Here is a 16,477-nt window from a genome sequence, read left to right on the forward strand (position 1 = left end):
GGCTGTTCTCCAGTCCAGAACCCTCAGGGAGCAGGTCACCATGCTGCAGGCTCAACGCTCCTTTACAGCTTGGCTCTTTTCCTGAGACCTTGATCCAATGTGACATCCAGGATTCAGCAAGCTGTTTAGGAAGGGCTAAGCCTACAAAGGTTAGTACTGCTGGTAACGAACTCCTGTCCCAGCTGGGGACCCTTGGATGTGACCAGAGACACAGAGAAGAGTCTCGGCTGGGTGTGAGCCGAGAAAGAGAACACGGGCTTCTGACTGTAAGTGCAAAGGGGTGAGCTCCCTGGCCATGTCCCACATGGGCACTCAAACACACTGGTCTCTCTCCCGAGCCTTGCTAGCATTCTGGGTCATTCACTCTTCCATTCATTCAATACTTACAGTGGCCCTCCCACACACTAGCCAAAGGGTGGGAGCACGTGTGTATGTGTGTCTGTGCACACGCATGCAAATATCATCATCACAGCACATGGGAAGGAATCCCAATGTACCCATTTTAATGGATGAAGAGACTGAGACTCAGCTGGCTCAAGCAGTTTGCCCTGTGTCACAGGCTATGTTTGTGGCAGAGCTGAGATTTCAAAGCTGTCCATAGCACCTACCCTACAATACAGCAGGTACTCAACAGCTGCTTTTCCACAATGGCCAGCTGACTCCAGAGCCTTCCAGGCACATCTGGGTTCCTTTCAGGCGCAGAGCAGAGGCAGTCCTCTCTAAGGCTCACTGAGCAGGTGACTTCTACGTCAGGAACACACGTGCACCACACAGGCCTGTCAGCGTGGCTGATAATGAATTGGAGCCACGAATGGAGTGGGTCTCCTGGTCTACTGGGGGCCATGTTTGCCAACGGGCTTCCCCCCACCCACACACACACCTGCCTTAGCTCAGCCAACTCCCACCTGAACTTAAGACTTGGTCCTTCCCCACTAGGTACTGCCTTTGCTTCTACAAAGGGGCGGTGCAAGACAGCCCCGTTGGTGCTTGCCCAAAGCCCCTACACCAGTTCAAAGGTGAAGGTAAAGCTGCCCAATGGGCAGCAGTTGTTACTAAGCATCCCAACGTCAGGTCCCCTGGAACAGGCAGCCCAGACTCCACTCCTGGTCACATCTCTGCCTGTTCTGCGCTCCTCCTGCCTGCTCCATAGGCCCTGCCCACTCAGGCCAACATCTCCTGACTTCCGGACGTCAGGGGCCAGCGCCATCGCTGCTCTCATTGCTTCTGGTCTGAATCAGCCAACCCCACACCCCACACCTGTACAGCCTCTGCAAGGAGTGAATAAAAGCTTGCACCCTGGACACCAAAATCACACTTTGACCTTGCTCTCCAGAAGCCAATCCCTAACACATTCAGATTTCCCTTCCAAGAAGGCGCTGCTTACCACGGGGCTAGACCCCCAGAACATGACAGGCACCAATCTGCCCCCACCTCCATCGCCCTCTGCACCCGGCACAGAGGGCCTGACCAACTCCACCCCACCAGGCGGTGGGCACCTGCTGCTTACCTTCTGCAGAAAGGCACCTGCAATGCACCGGCGTCTCGAGAGAAGCAGCCCGTGTCTCATTGCACAGAAGCCCAGGCAGCGAGAGAAGGCACCCGCGACAGCCTCTCTGCGATTCTGCTGCATAATCAGCAGAGAAAGAGAAAAATGCCAGAAATAGCAAGCTTTATAAGCCCTCCTGACAACTCTTGGTCCTCTATTGGCTGCAGGCCCAGCGCCCCCGCCCCCCATCCCGTTCCTATAAGGTGAAATGAAAAAAACAGCTCTTCAACCTCTTTTTTTCAAAATCTGTCTCCCATCCCAATCTGGGCCTGTATATTCCGAGTGGCTGGTGACAGCCGCCACGCCGGGTCCCAGGGAGTGGGAAGGGGGAAGCGTATACAGCCTGGAACCTAACGCAGGTCCTCAGCATATGTGGTTTAAGAGCCTTGCCGGCTCACACACAGTGCCTGGGGAGCAGAGGCTGCACGGGAAGGGCCTTTGGAAGCCAATCTGGCAGCACCTGACAACACAGGGAACCTGCATGCCTCTCCCCTCGGCAGGGAGATTTCCAAGCACAAGAACCAAGTCTCGGTGTGGACAGACATGCTGCCGAGCCTGGCACTTGTCACAGAGCAGCAGAGGCAAGCTCAGGTCCAGAGCCAGGCTCTGGCTGAAGGCATGCTGAGGCAGCCACGCATCTGAGCTGTGATGGGAAGAAGAGGGCCCACAGGTACAGATTTGGAACTGACTGGGGGAAAAAAAAGCACCATGGTCCTACCTCCAGAAAAGTGTGTGTGTGTGTGTGTGTGTGTGTGTGTTGGGTTAGGCACTGTAAGATGCCAAGCTGTTAATAGTAACTACGCAAGGGAGTAGGAGGAGGAAGTATTTTTCAGTTGCTTTTTTTCTTTCTTTTTTTTGTTTTTCTTCTTTTGCACAAGCGTGTATTACATCTGGAATTTCAAATAAAAACTCAGGAGCCTCCCCTGCTGGTTCATTCTTTTTCCTTAGAAGCCAGCAGGTCAGGGCCATGATCGCTCACCACAAGGCCAGAGGGGGCTGGGGACAGCGCTGGTCTGAGGTTCTAGGGTCCCCCCAGGAGCCTTGTTAGCTCTCTTGTTAGCACATGTTGAATTGGGGCTCTGATGGATTCAGATTCTTGGATTAAGAGTTCTTTGCTTTTGCAGCAGTTAATGCCCTGGGCCTTGGTTTCTCCAGCTGTAAAATGGGGCCATGGCACTAAGTACCTCTGAGTGTCACGTACTGTGCTAAGTGCTATTAAGCCAGTTCCAATTTCTGGACATTTCAGAGGGCACGAGGGTAGAGAAGGACCACAGGGCTAAGAGAAGGTACAGAGCCTGGGGAACTTTTGCCTAATTGAGCAAACCAGGGAATGGAGCAAGAGCCCAAAACTGTACCTGTCATTTGGTACTGGGGCCAGAGACTAATGTGTCTGAAAAGATGGAGCCAAAGTGGAGTGGGGGGCTAGACGAGGCTCCAGAAAGAAGGTGCTTTACCACTGCGCCTTGGCACCTTATCAAGGCTGTGCCTTGGCCTGGATGCCCTTCCCCCAGGCCTTCCTACCACCGCCTTCTCCTCTTTCCAGCTCTGCTCCAATACCTCCTTCTTCCCAGGAGAGGGCTCCTCTGACTTCACCAGCCCCAGTTTTCTGTCCATTTGTCTTGATGGTTTTGCTTCTGTTTTTTGCTCTTTTTCCTCCCAAGTCTGTGACTGGCTCCTTGACGGCCAAGACCACCCCTGCTCCTCAACTCTGGACCCCAGCTCCAAGCACAAGGGCTGCCATGCAGTGGGCACTCGACAAAGAGGACACACACACACACACACATGGTCCACGGACCTGTGGCCAAGAGCCAAGCACCTGGAAGTCATCTACAGAGGAAAAGAGGCTGAGTTATTGCACTGTGATACCAGGAAAGATGAACATCTCAGACACGGTGAAGATGCAGAAACAGGTGAGGCTGAAGCTGTCCAGGAATGTTTGTACATGCTTAGGACGCACAGGAACATTATTGCACATTATTCACAAGAAAACAGGAATGACACCACTGCACTGGTGAAATCAATCAAGGCTCTCCACACAGAGGAAGACAACGCAGCCACGAAAAATGGCCCACATTTGATGTGGAAAGACACCACACCATGTCAAATGTTAGATTTGCTCTCATCAGAGCCTGGCAAGCTATAGGTGTGATTGTCACAGAAGAGGGATGTCCTCTGGTGACCGTCCACTCACTCATCTACTCCAGAGCATTCTCAGTTCCACTCCCTGGAGCAACGTGTGAACCTGACCTAGGAGGAGGCTGCCCACCTCACACACAGGGGCGAGTAACTGCTTACAGCTAAGGGTCTGAAGTCAGAGGCAGGGCTTCAGGGGAAAGGCATCCAGTGACCTGGGGTTGAAAGGAGAAGCAGAATTTGGGCAGACACTTTCTGACTTCTGAGGGGAACGCATGCTCCAGTCACTGTTGGCATCTGGGGGAGCGGGGGAGAGCTCTCTGCGCGTCCACCTGTACCTCTGTTTCCATCTCTGACTCCATCTCTCTCTCCTAAGTTAAAATGCATTCAGTGCATTTAGCCTGTCAGGTAAAGACCCCTGAGGCAAAGAGGCCTGCATCCCACCCAGAGAACCTTGGCTCGACTCCAGGCTCCTGCTACCAGCTTCCTGTTCGTTTACACCGAGAAGCAATGGTGGTGGCTCACATATGGGAGAGCAGCGAACCAACAAGTGGGAGCTGGCTCGCACTCTCTGCTTCTCATACAAATACATAAAATTTCAAGTGCATTTGATACAACTAACCTGTCAAACATCAGACTTTAGCCTAGCTTACCTTAAACATGCTTAGAATATTGACATTAACCTAAAATGAAGCAAAGCCATCACAAAGTTGCTGACTATCCTATGTAACATGTGGAATACATGACTAAAAGCAAGAATCAGGATGGTGGTGGGAGTACTTCAAGGATGGTTTCTGCAGAATGCGCCTCACTGAAGTCACAAACCCTAACCTGAACCCACACGGGGATGGCCTGAATGGAGCAGGGAAGCAGCGTTTTGAGAGGCAGAGTAAGGATGACAGGCAACAAGCACAGGAACTCCTGGTGCTCTGCAGCCATCATTTACAAACTCTCTCATCTCCCTGCAGTAGGGGTCGTCCATTGGAGCCGAGCCCAGGGACAGGTTGTGGTTGTGACTGTGCAGCCTGCGCAGGGAAGCAGCATTCTGGGGTGGCAGTGATGGTAGCTACTGGGGAACAGGTCACAAACCAGCTTCCCAGTGATGACTCATTCACCCCGGGAGTCAGCACCAAGGGCAGGCAGGGCCAGAGCAGGTGCAAGAACTGAGCCTCTACAAGGCAAACTCCAGCGTGTAGAACTGGGTTCCAGATGCTGTGCTCTTGGCTCTGTACTAAGTATTTATTCCAAGACAGAGGGGGTCTCATCTCCACAAGACCCTCTGCTCAGCTCCTTTTGCGGTTGAGCCAGAGAGGGGGGCCCCTCCATCTTAAGAACACTCAGCAGTTTTTTTTTCATTTCATTTTGATTTTAGATTCAGAAGCAGTTCGATGGTTATGGTTCAAAAGCTGAGCGATGACTCAGCTTCCTGTGGCAAAGCCACAGCCTGTTGGGAAAGATATTTCTGTTTTCATCCTCTCTCTTCTGGGCCATAGAGGTAGCTAGCCCAGGCTTCCTTATTTTCTCAGTGTAGAACTGTTCCCAGAGGGATGGGCAAGGACAATGGCCAGGTTCTGGGGCCAGACCAACAATGGCCTAGCTCCAGTCCTTGCTGGTTCAAAGTTACATCCCCATGGAGCCTCTGTGTGTCAATCTCAACATGGGGATAACAGGGCCCGGTGCAATAGCTTAGTGGCTAAAGTCATCATCTTGCTAACACCAGGATCCCATGTGGGCACCGGTACTAATCCCAACAGCCCCGCTTCCATCCAGCTCCTTGCTTGTGGCCTGGGAAAGCAGTAGAGAATGGCCCAAAGCCTTGGGACCTTGCACCCATGTAGAAGACCCGGAAGAAGCTCCTGGCTTCAGATCGGCTCAGTTCCAGCCATGGCATCCACTAGGTGAATGAACCAGTAGATGGAAGATCTTTCTCTCTGTATCTCCTTCTCTCTCTAAATCTATCTTTCTAATAAAAAATAACTAAATTAAGAAGAGAGAGAGAGAGAGAGATCAAGACGGGCCCAGTACGATAGCCTAGTGGTTAAAAGTCCTCACCTTGCACGTGCCAGAATCCCATATGGGCGCCAGCTCTAATCTCAGCAGCCCCGCTTCCCATCCAGCTCCCTGCTTGTGGCCTGGGAAAGTAGTTGAGGATGGCTCAAAGCCTTGGGACCCTGCACCCATATGGGAGACCTGGAGGAGGCTCCAGACTCCTGGCTTCAGATTGGCTCAGTTCTGGCCGTTGCAGCCACTTGGGGAGTGAACCAGCAGATGGAAGATCTTTCTCTCTGTCTCTCCTCCTCTCTGTATATCTGACTTTCCAATAAAAATAAATAAGTATTTTTTAAAAAGATGGGGGTAACAGTCCCTTCCTGATGGGGTTACTATACAAGGTGGCTATCTCTGGACAGACTCTACGTGGTCCATCAACATCAAGTGTATCACCATGGTCACCATACAGAAATTCTACAGCACCTGGAAGAATTCATTTGACCACTGTACCTGCATGGCACAAGTTCTCATTTTACAGGAGGGGAGTCCGAGGCTCTAAGCAGTGAGTTGACTTCAGTCTGACTTCCCACCGCGAGGGTTGGTGCACCCCACCCCAGCCAATTTACAGTCAGATCTGTATGAACTAACATCTCTGGCTACATTTGTTCTAGCAGCCAAAGGCACAGTGGCCCCTTGATCGTTTTATCTGTACAATGGGGATGAAATGCTGAGTTGCTGAGACACTGTAGCCTTGATCTAACATAACAATTGCATGAAGAGCTTAGGAACGGTGATGGATCCATGGGTCACATCACTCCTTCCTCCAGAGCATGGAGGCAGCAGCACAGAGCTGAGGGATGTTCCCGCAACATCCCAAGGGGAGGCCTGAAGCTGAGGCTGAGGACATGTTACCACTGACACAGGCCAGACAAGAGGCCCAAGGGCTAAATGGCCACCATGCACCTTGCACCTCTGCCCTGAATGGCTTACCGAAAACTCCCCCTGGTGCAGGTGAATTCAAGGTAACCCAAGACAGCCCAAGCTCAAGTCTCCCTCCTCCCCTTCCTAGCTTCACCCTGAAGCCTGCACTGACAGCACAACCTTAATAGTAACTGACTAATTTTAAACCCTGTGATTACCAGGGTTGATTTCCATGGAACTTTCTTTTCACAGCGCCAAGAACCTCTCCAGAGCGGTAATTGCCAAGTTCAATTTTAGCTCTGTCATGCCCAACCAACGGTGCTAACTAAGGCGGCTGCTTCATTGCCAGGTAAACTGGTAATGAAGTCAGCTTCAACAGCTTAATTTCACAATATTGTGATGCCCCCGTCAGCACCTGTAAGTGTTCAGCTGCGTCTATTAAACAGAGCTCACCCAGGGGAAGGGACTAAAGCCGCCTGCAGGCTGTAAGGGTTCTGTGCCCATCCTCCCAGCCACTGGGCTGTGGTGCTTGCTGGATCCCTGCTGAGGGTGCCCTGCACTCTGCCCCACCTTGCCCCGCCCCCCTCCCCATCCTACCTGGTCCAGACTCTCACCCTCTGCTGGCAAGGAGTCCCAGAACCCCCTATCCCATTCCATGCCAGTGACAATCAGGAAAGTTTTCTTGTATGGAAAAAGAGAGAGAGAGACAGGAAATGTGCCTTAACACCTGCTGCTGCTCCCCATTTAAAAGCTTCATGGCCCCTACTGTCCTCAAGGTGAAAGTGCTGACGCTGGGTTTCCTTTGAAGGCTCCTGCCCCCCTCCCCAGCTCGGTGTCAGGAACCTGCCTGCCGCACCCAGGCCCCACACCGCCCTGGCCTGAAACACCCGGGGAAACAGGCCCCTTTGACCGCACTTTCTTAGGGGAAATACCCTACAAAGCAGCCAGAGCAAACTGGCCGATCGCATCACACGAACACCTGCTAGCGCTTAGTATGTGCTTGCTGTATGCCAGGCCCTGGCACTCTGTCTCCTCCCCGAACCCTCAAAGAACCTAGCAAGACCAGAGGAAATGAGCTGCCTCTCCTGGTATGCTAATGGGCCTCAGAGAAGCTCCTGCAACTCTTGAGGCCACACAGCTTTGAAGTCGCAGGGTCAGAGTTCAAATTCATGTCTCACTATTGCACCGAACAAGCCCTTGCTTTTCCTCCAGTCCAACCAATGGGAGGACATAGGCAGAACTCCACACTCTAGCCTCAGTTTGCCAGGGTGCCCACAGGCCTAAGCATCTGCCATTAATTAGCACCCCACCACCACCATCACACAAATGCCCTCCTCATGTCCAGGCTGCAATGGAACATCTGCCCTTGAGGTACAAGGCCTAAGTGTGGGCTGACACTGTGGCAGCTCCAGCAGCTGCCCTGAAGTGGACAGAGCCACAGCCGAGTTTCACTGTTCCTCTTACCTAACTCTTCTTGACCTCAGTGTGATGGATTACTGTGTACAAATTAAGCACAAACCACCATTCTCCCCATCTCCCAGGGCAGGAGACCAAGGTACAGAGGAGTCACTGGCTAGACAGGCACAGCTAGCTCCTACTGGACATGGGACTACAGCTGTGGTCTTAGCCCCTCTGGGCACACCGCCAATATGCTGTGCTGCCAGCTGAGCCACAAACTCCCTCAATTCACAGGTAAGTACACTGAGGCTCCAGGGGTACACCCAAGTGGGGGGGCTTTGACCCCAAGTCTGGATGGCTGCAGACGCAGATGGTGAAGCTAGGATGCCCCACCGTGAACTCCCAGCTAAGTAAGGCAGGGCTGTGCTTCCAGAAGCAAGAGTACAAGCCCACTCCTGACAGAGACACACAGGGAGACTGCGAGGTGGAAGCATGGGGTTGGGAGACCTCGCCAGGGTTCACGGCAGCACCCCCAACCACCGCCACCCCGGAGGCTGGGAGTTGCAGCAGGCAGTACAGGCTGGGGAGCCCCCAGGGGCAGCTGACAGTCACTCTTTTTCCAGCCACACTGGTGGCTGAGCCTCCAAGTCAACCACAGGAGGTAGGGAAAGAGTTTTGGAGCCTGCTGCCACAGGCTAGAGTGGGCTGTGTGCCCTGGGCAGGGGCTGCAGGACTCCCTCAGTGGGCATGGGAGGACACATAAGCCCACCAGTCCAGCGCAAACCCCACCAGTGCCCCAACCATTGTCCCAAATGCAGCCATCCAGGGAGAGCCAGGGCAAGGACAGCAGGGCCGGGTTCAACTTATCCCAGCTGGGCCTTGCTTCCCAGGACACAGCAGACAAATCAAGTCATAGCACAACTGGAGGTTGAACAGAAGACCCAAGTCAGGACAGACTTTTCCATAGCTTAGTGCTACTTCAGGCAGGAATGGAAAGATAAGAGGATCTCTGGAGGCTGCCCCACAGCTGTGGAGTCACAGGGCCCACACTGCTGGCAGGCCCTTTGCCTGGCCATGGCTGGGACCTGCTGCCTGTCCACGTGACGCATCCTGGTTGCCATGGTTTCTGTTCATCCAGGACCTAATAAAAGGAGTGCTTTCTCCACTCTTCTGTGCAGCCACTGGGCTCACCCATCGTCCTTGGCCACATGCATTACTCACTCGGCCCCACATTCCAGGGAACACGGGATGAGGGCCCCATCTCCAGATGCCAAAACCAAGACCCCAGGATGGGGAGCATTGTGCCAGAGATGCCAGTATGAAGCAGGGATTCAAACTCCGATGTATCTGACTGGTCCCATCCTTTCAATCAGAACCAGCTCATGCAGGATCACAGCTCTGGCCCCCAGGGCCCCGATAAGTTTGGGAGCCCATGTTAACAGCAACAGGAAGCAGCTCTGGGCTTGGTGCTCTGGGTCCTCCCCGCCCCAACCAGACACGCCTCCTCACTTGTACAGGGACACGGAGGACTTAGCACAGAGTTTGGGGTGTAGCTGGAGAGGGGTGTGCTCTAGGTATTCTTCTGATCTCCCCCAGCTCCAGAGCCAATCCCTTCCTTCAGAGTTCATGGTCATGATCACCAGTCAGCAGAGCCAAGTCCAAGCGCTTTAACCCTGAGCCCAGCCCCCAGCCAATCCCCCAAATCCCATGCATCTGACCCCTCCCTACCCTTCCTCAAGCAGCACCCTCTGCCAGGGACACCCTTCCTGGTGCTCATGCTCCTCCTGTCCCACACAGACATCCTGGGCCCCAAGTGGGCAGCAGTGTCTCTGTTCTTCCCAAATCCACAATGTCCTGGTGGGCGCGCTGCCTGTAGGTCGGTCCCGCTGCACTTCCCTCCTGAGATTGCACCACAAGGGGAGGGATGTGCTTAAGGGGCCTCTTCATCCCCAATTCGCAAGATTAGCCCAAAGCTGCCAACACTTACAGGAACAGCACATCCCCGGGCACTCAGCTGGGCCAGCTCCTTCATTCCATGGGGCCTTCGCACATGCTGTTCTGGCTGGAGTGCCACCCTCATCCCCACATTTAGCAGTTCCTCATCTTCCTGCAGGTCTAGCCCAAGAGTCAGGGCAGTCCACCTGCTGTTCCTATCGTCTGGTTTCACAGATCTGGGCCCCTCCTTCATCATGCCCATGCCCATGCTTGCTGGTTGGGCTAAAGACCACAGCAGCACAGCGGAAACTCTTGTTCACCCTGAAGTCCCTGCCCCACTGCCTAGCACACAGCAAAGGCTCCGTAACATTTGGGGTCTGAAACAGCAAGGCAGCTGTAGTAGATCTCAAAGATGCCTACACAGCCTCCGGTCCCACTGGCACAGCACCTGCACTGATACGGCTGCTCCTCTCATCAAGAAGGGGAGTCTAGGGGCGGGCACTGTAGTGCAGTGGACTCCACTTTGGACATCCACAGCCCGTATCAGAGTGCGGGCTTCAAGACCACTTCCGATCCAGCTTCCTGCTAATGCACACTCGGGAGCAACAGGTGATGGCTCTAGCACTTGGGTTCCTGACACCCAGGTAGGAGATCCAGATGGAGCTCCTGGCTGCTGGCTTTGGCCAAAAGGTCTTCTGGAAGGTAAGGCCATGGGGAGAGCTGAGCCAGCTGCGGGCCAAGCAGGGTAGAGGCCTGCCAGCTGCCAGGCTTGCAAGGGAGGCCAGCCTAGATCACCGAGCTCCCTGGTCACAGAGGCAGGAGAGAACAGGCAAAGACTGAGCAGGTCAGCCAGCATGCCTTCCAGCCAGCCCACAGGAGTGCCAGCTAAATAGAACAGTTGCTGTTTGAAGCCACTAATGACGGTGGCTTGTTTCTGCAGCCACACGCGACTTGTACTGGAACTAATAGAAGAGCTTTTGTCTTGCTGTGCTCACAGCCGGAGAACATGTGTTCAGACTGTGTGACATCCAAGCAGATGGTAACAAAAGCCTCTGAGGAGCTGGGAAACAGCCCAGGGGCAGGCCAGGGCAGTCAGGGCAGCCCCTGTGCTGGAGGTGTGCCAGCTGATGATTCTGGCTTAAACCTGCACCAGGCAAGCACTCCATCTCTGTGTCTCTGGGACGGCAAAGACACATTCCTTGCCTTCTCTGGTGAGAAAGGCTGTGTCTCCTTGGGGAACATGTGTGAAGGAGTTGCCCAAAAGGCAGCAGAAGACACCTGCACACACAAGGATGAACAGTGAAGAACAAACATTATGAGGGCAGAGCCAGCTGCCAGTCCCTGAGCCACCATGCTCCGTGTCGGCTGTGGGAGCTTGGGCACCTTTCTCGAAGCTCTCTGAACCTCAGGCGGCATGGGTGTGATGTGAAGATGACACGGCACCCAGAGGACACCTGGCACACAGCTGGGTGAGCAGTGGGCAGTCAGCAAGCAGGGGTTCCTCCTTTAGCTCAGCTGTGCTCAGGGGTGCCATGAACACCATCAGAGCCCAACACCTCTCTACACCCACCCCAGGGCAATGTGAGCTTCCATGTCTTAGCACCATGCGCCAGATGCCAAGCCATGACTGCTGCTTCCTTAGCACCCTGTGCAGGTGACATCTACCTGGAAGATGAGAGGTGTACTCTCACTGGCAGCCTGGACCAGGAGAGAAACTTCAGGCCAGACAGGTGGGAAACAGCACGGGGAAGTCTGAGATGATCCTAAAGAAATCACCACCTTCTGAGGCTCCACTCACTCCAAATCCAGAATAATAATCTGTGGTCCCACCTCCCTTCCTCACTCCCGGCACTGCTCAGCATGGAGCTGGCCACACGAGAAGGCTAGTTCATCCCAGGGGCCAGGGACACTGCTGTCCCCAAGAACTGCAAGCAGCAGCAGCTTCAGGGCTGCTCTGAGTAGTCATCCCATATGACACTTTCAGCAACCTGCAGCCACCTGCAGCCAAAGCAGCCCTCACCCACTACCGAGTCCCCACGGGCCCCAGAGCCCAGGAAGTGCACTACTGAAGGGGCCAAGACGAAACCCACCCACCCCAACACACACCGATAATGAAGGGAGAATCCAGGAAGGGCAGATCATGCAGAGAAGACAGCAAGCTGCAGGAGCAGAAGGCAACCTCCAGAGCAGGGTCCACAACACAGGACGTCTCCCACACACCTGGCCCCCAGGACAGATCCAAACTCCAGAACCCGCACACAAGGTCCTCCTGACACACAGGTCCGCAGGCATCCCTGCCCCCACGACATGGTGCCCCACAACAAGAACGGGTGTTCCTGGCACACAGGCTGGGGCCTAGGCCACATTGAGATCACAGTGCGGTCCCCTGTCTGTCAGCTCCATGTCCTTCTGGCTTGAGCTCTAAACCCATTCACCTTGCTCCCAAAATTCTGCTTCTTTCAGCTGTGCTGGGAAGTCATCAAACACCTACATTAACCCATCAAAGCCCATGCTCCCACTTCCCTCCCTCCACCAATGTGGAAGGGCTCCCCCGGACACCCTCAGGAAAATGACAAAGAGAGTGCTGGCGTGGGCTTCTGCAAAGCCCTGAGATGCAGGGAGGGGGTGCAGGGGAAGAGACCCAGGCCTGCTTGGAGTTAGAAATGGGGGCCCCCACTGCTGTAGCTCGCTGCAGGGTGAGCCCCTCATCTGAGGGGATGCCCGTGACCTTTGAAAAACTAAATGCAATAACCAAGCTCTGGGCGCTGAGCGGCCCCAGGGCCAGCCCCAGAGGCAGCGATAATCCAGACGCATGTTTGGACAGCAGGCACCCCACGGGACTTGACCAGCAATGCTTGTCGCCCAAGGATGGAAGCCGTTCACCTTTCGCTAATCGCTCTAATTCATTTTTTATTACTAACTTTCCTGTTTTCTATTTGCCGTCTGATTGAACATATTACTGGAGGCATTTAGACAGCATCAGACTGTGCCAAGGGGCAAACACAACTCTTTCCACTAAAATCTGCATTGATGCATGTGTAACACCCCCTCTGTCCCCACTTACCCCACAGCCCTGACACCCCAGGGGCCATATGTTAAGCCCCAGATGATGTTTGGGCTCTGCCACCCTTGTGTAGGACCTAAATAATGCCCTGGCTATTTGGGCAATCTGGGAAGTGAACCAACAGATGGAAAATCTCTCTGTCTCTCTCTCTGTCTCTCTCTGTAACTGACTTTCAAACAGTAGGTAAATATTTAAAAAAAAAATCAAACCTTGGCTTTTAGGCATTTGTAGGTAGATTAGGAAAGGGAATTGAAGTTAATTAGCAGGCGCTTTGATTTACATCAATACTTATTCCACAAGCAGTAAGCACTGTTGGCCCCACTTTGTAGATGAGCAAACCGAGGCCCACTATCTGCGGAAATCTATCTTCCCAATTTTATCTCCTCCACAGACTGAAGGGAGAGAGAACTCCAGCTGGTGCGCTGCCCAAATAGCTGCAAAAGCCAGGGTTGGACGAAGCCAGAGGCAGGAGCCAACAACTCCATCCATGGATGGCAATGTCCCAAGTACTTGCACCATCTTCTGCTGCCAAGGACATTAGCAAGAAGCTGGAGAGGAAGTTAGAGCATCTGGCATTGACACTGGCATTCAGACATAGGATTCTGGCATCACAAGGGGATGCCTTGGCCCTTCGGTCCCAGCCTAGTTCTAACAATGATGGAGAAAATCAAACACTATTAATTATTCTGAAATTGTACTGCTTACTTTTCGTGTTTAAACCTTTAGTCTATTTGGAATTAACCCTGGAGGATGTTGTAAAGTTGGGAGCAAGCTTGCTTTCCCACATGGTTCTGCAGCTCACGAAGTCACCGGGGTGGAGGGGATCACTCTCTTCCCCACTGTGCGGCAACATCTTCTGGTCGTCCATCACACAGGGTTAAGGTTCTGCATTCTCTAGTCCATTCCACTACTGTAGATAAAATTGTGAAGTTGTCATTGCTAGCATTACTGTACAGAAGGGCCCTTAGGCACAGGAGCATTAAGTAACCTTGTCCCAGGCCACATAGCTACAAAGTCCGCCCTGTCACTCACATAATACTGGTTGACTATTTTGGACTTTTCATACCATCCAATATTTACATATGCAAAATGAGATATATTGGGGATAGGACCTGAATTTAAAAATATAGTTCATGTATTTCATATCTACTTTATAGACATATTCTGTAGGTATGCAATGTTTAGAATGCACCTGTGCCTCCACTGGAGCCTGTCATCAGTTTAGATGTGGGATTTTCCACTTAAGATGTCATGTTGCCATTCAGACATTTTCAGAATTTGCAACATACTGGATTTTGGATTTTCAGATTAGATTTCCAATCATGTGATGATGCCTTAGAGACCCTGATGTGGGGAAGAGTGTTTCAAAGGTGTTACTTGAATGGTCTTGATAGTTCTGAAATATTATCAGCTTAATTGCACCAGGGTTGAAAAAATCTTTCCAACATCTGTTGGCTGACTAAGTCCACCTGGGTACATCCCAGGCCTGGGAGTGTGTTGTAAAGCTTGATCAGGAGAGTGGTCCAACCTGGGGATCACAGCCACTGGGGAGACAGAATTCCAGGTTCCTGTCTTCTGCCTAGCCCACTCGTGTCTGTCATAGGCATTTGGGGAATGAGCCAGCAGATGGGAGATCTTTTATCTATCTCAAAACAGAACAACAACAGTGAACAACCTGCATGTGGTAGTTCTGTCCTGTCCTAGCTGAGGAGGACTGGCATACCAGCTCATGGTTCATACGGTGCTGAGATTTGCCCTGTTGTGGGCAGGTGCATCAGCTGGCATGCGTCATGGACTGCACACTTGTACAGTATCTTCCAAGTCCCCTTGGTTAGATTTAAGGTTCCTGAAGCAGTGAGCATGCTTCCTAAGAAGCATGTGGCTCTTAAAGAATAGAAGGGACTGAAATTTAATATCAGAATTGTTTTAGAGGCCTAAGTTGATGCAGTTTTAAGGAAATGGGAGAATAAAACATTAGGAAAAGCACCACAAAATTCGCCCTGGAGTCACATTCCACACTAGTGTTTAATATACAGAAGTCATTTAAATGAAAAACAGCTTTTAATTTCAGAATATACAAGGAATGTGTGAGAACTGCTTTTAAAAGCAGGAGAGTAAGTCCTATAGCAATCTTTGTTTTCTTCAGCTTACAGAATTTGAGCTTGTTTTGTAGCTTTATTAAATGCTGAGTGCCTCAGATTTTGCTTTTAAATAATTCTATTTTCCCTAGAACTCTAAGTTGGAACTCTTCTAGGATTGAATAGTGCCCTGGAATTTTAAGCATGTGAGGAGGATAATTGAGAAACTCCATTTCTGTCTCCCAGTACCTCGGAGAGCAATTACAGACATGTCTGGCACCATCGGAAACCCAGAGCCCTCATGTTTTGGGCAGAATCCAAGATTTCTAAGCCTTTGTGTCCTACTAGAGCTAATGAATGTAGCTTAGCTCTGGGAGCAAAGTGAGAAACATTGGGAAGAGAAATGACAGGGGACTTTCAGGTTGGGCTGTGAGCTGAGCGGGTTCCCCTCCCTCCCCCAAGATCTGGATGACAGCAGTCTTCATGCCTTGAATTTCTGGAACTTGGGGTCTAGATCTGGACTTCTCTGACTGTCCCAGGCCTCTGCTCCTGAACCCTTGCTTCTGGCTACCCCCAGATACTCTGCCCCCTCCCTGCTGTTAATGTCAGAGGGAGATTGGAGTCCCCTGGAACTGCCGTCATGTGTTCAAAATTCCAGAAGGAACATTCTGTGGGCATGCCCATTCCTGGAATCCACTTCCTGTGGATTGCCGGGAAGATGAAGGCTTACTTAAAAACCTGGCTTGTTGAACACATCAGTGGCTCCTAGGAAGCCGCACCAGAGCCATGTAACAAAATCCGCATGCTGCTGCCAGCAAAGAGGTCCCTGCAGCATGCAATGGCCTCTTGTCTGCTCCATCCTCACACTCAGCCTCAGCTACTGCAGGGTTAACTCCAGAAGGTCTATTCTGAAATCTGGAGCTTCACAAACATAAAGTTGAAAGGTTACGAATTGATATAAGTACAAATGAAGAGAAACTGTCCTGGAGTTAATTTCAGCTCCTTGGGTGCCATGTTTTGCTGAGACCAAATGTATTCAGCTGAGGATACTGAAGTGGGGAGGAGGGATGTTTATAAACATCCTCTCTTGATCACATCTCTCAGATTCAGCTCCAGGAGAAAGCAAATTTCCAACCACTGTAATGAGATATGTGCACAGCATGGAAGAAACGGACGGCCTTGGCACTGCCAAGCACTGCCACTGTGGCTGATTCACTTATGAAATGTGCCACTAATACAATCAGATATAACCCAATCGAATATAATCCAATCAACACTAATCCAATCGGATGTGATCCGACCAACACCGATCCAAGCAGATGTAGTCCGATCAAATATAATCTGCTCGCCACTAATCCGATCAAATGCAAACCGGTCAACACTAATCCAATCAGATGTAATCCGATCAAATAT

The 16,477-nt window shown here is 52.0% G+C and overlaps 1 protein-coding gene across 4 annotated transcripts in view; it reads right to left on the reverse strand.

The window, feature by feature from the left end:
• The window catches only part of TOX2 (TOX high mobility group box family member 2), a 102,716-nt gene that overhangs the window by 72,327 nt on the left and 13,912 nt on the right, over positions 1-16,477 (reverse strand). The window contains exon 1 of one of the 4 annotated variants that reach the window (XM_036497128.2): positions 1,508-1,645. The exons of the other annotated variants lie outside the window; for them this stretch is intronic. Within the exon in view, the coding sequence (XP_036353021.2) occupies positions 1,508-1,630 (123 nt within the window). The 5' untranslated portion in view covers positions 1,631-1,645. Of the gene's footprint in view, positions 1-1,507; positions 1,646-16,477 lie in introns of those variants that run through there. 4 annotated transcript variants of the gene reach the window in all.

The sequence above is a fragment of the Ochotona princeps genome, chromosome 22 (genome assembly GCF_030435755.1).
Source record: "Ochotona princeps isolate mOchPri1 chromosome 22, mOchPri1.hap1, whole genome shotgun sequence".
Taxonomy (NCBI): domain Eukaryota; kingdom Metazoa; phylum Chordata; class Mammalia; order Lagomorpha; family Ochotonidae; genus Ochotona; species Ochotona princeps.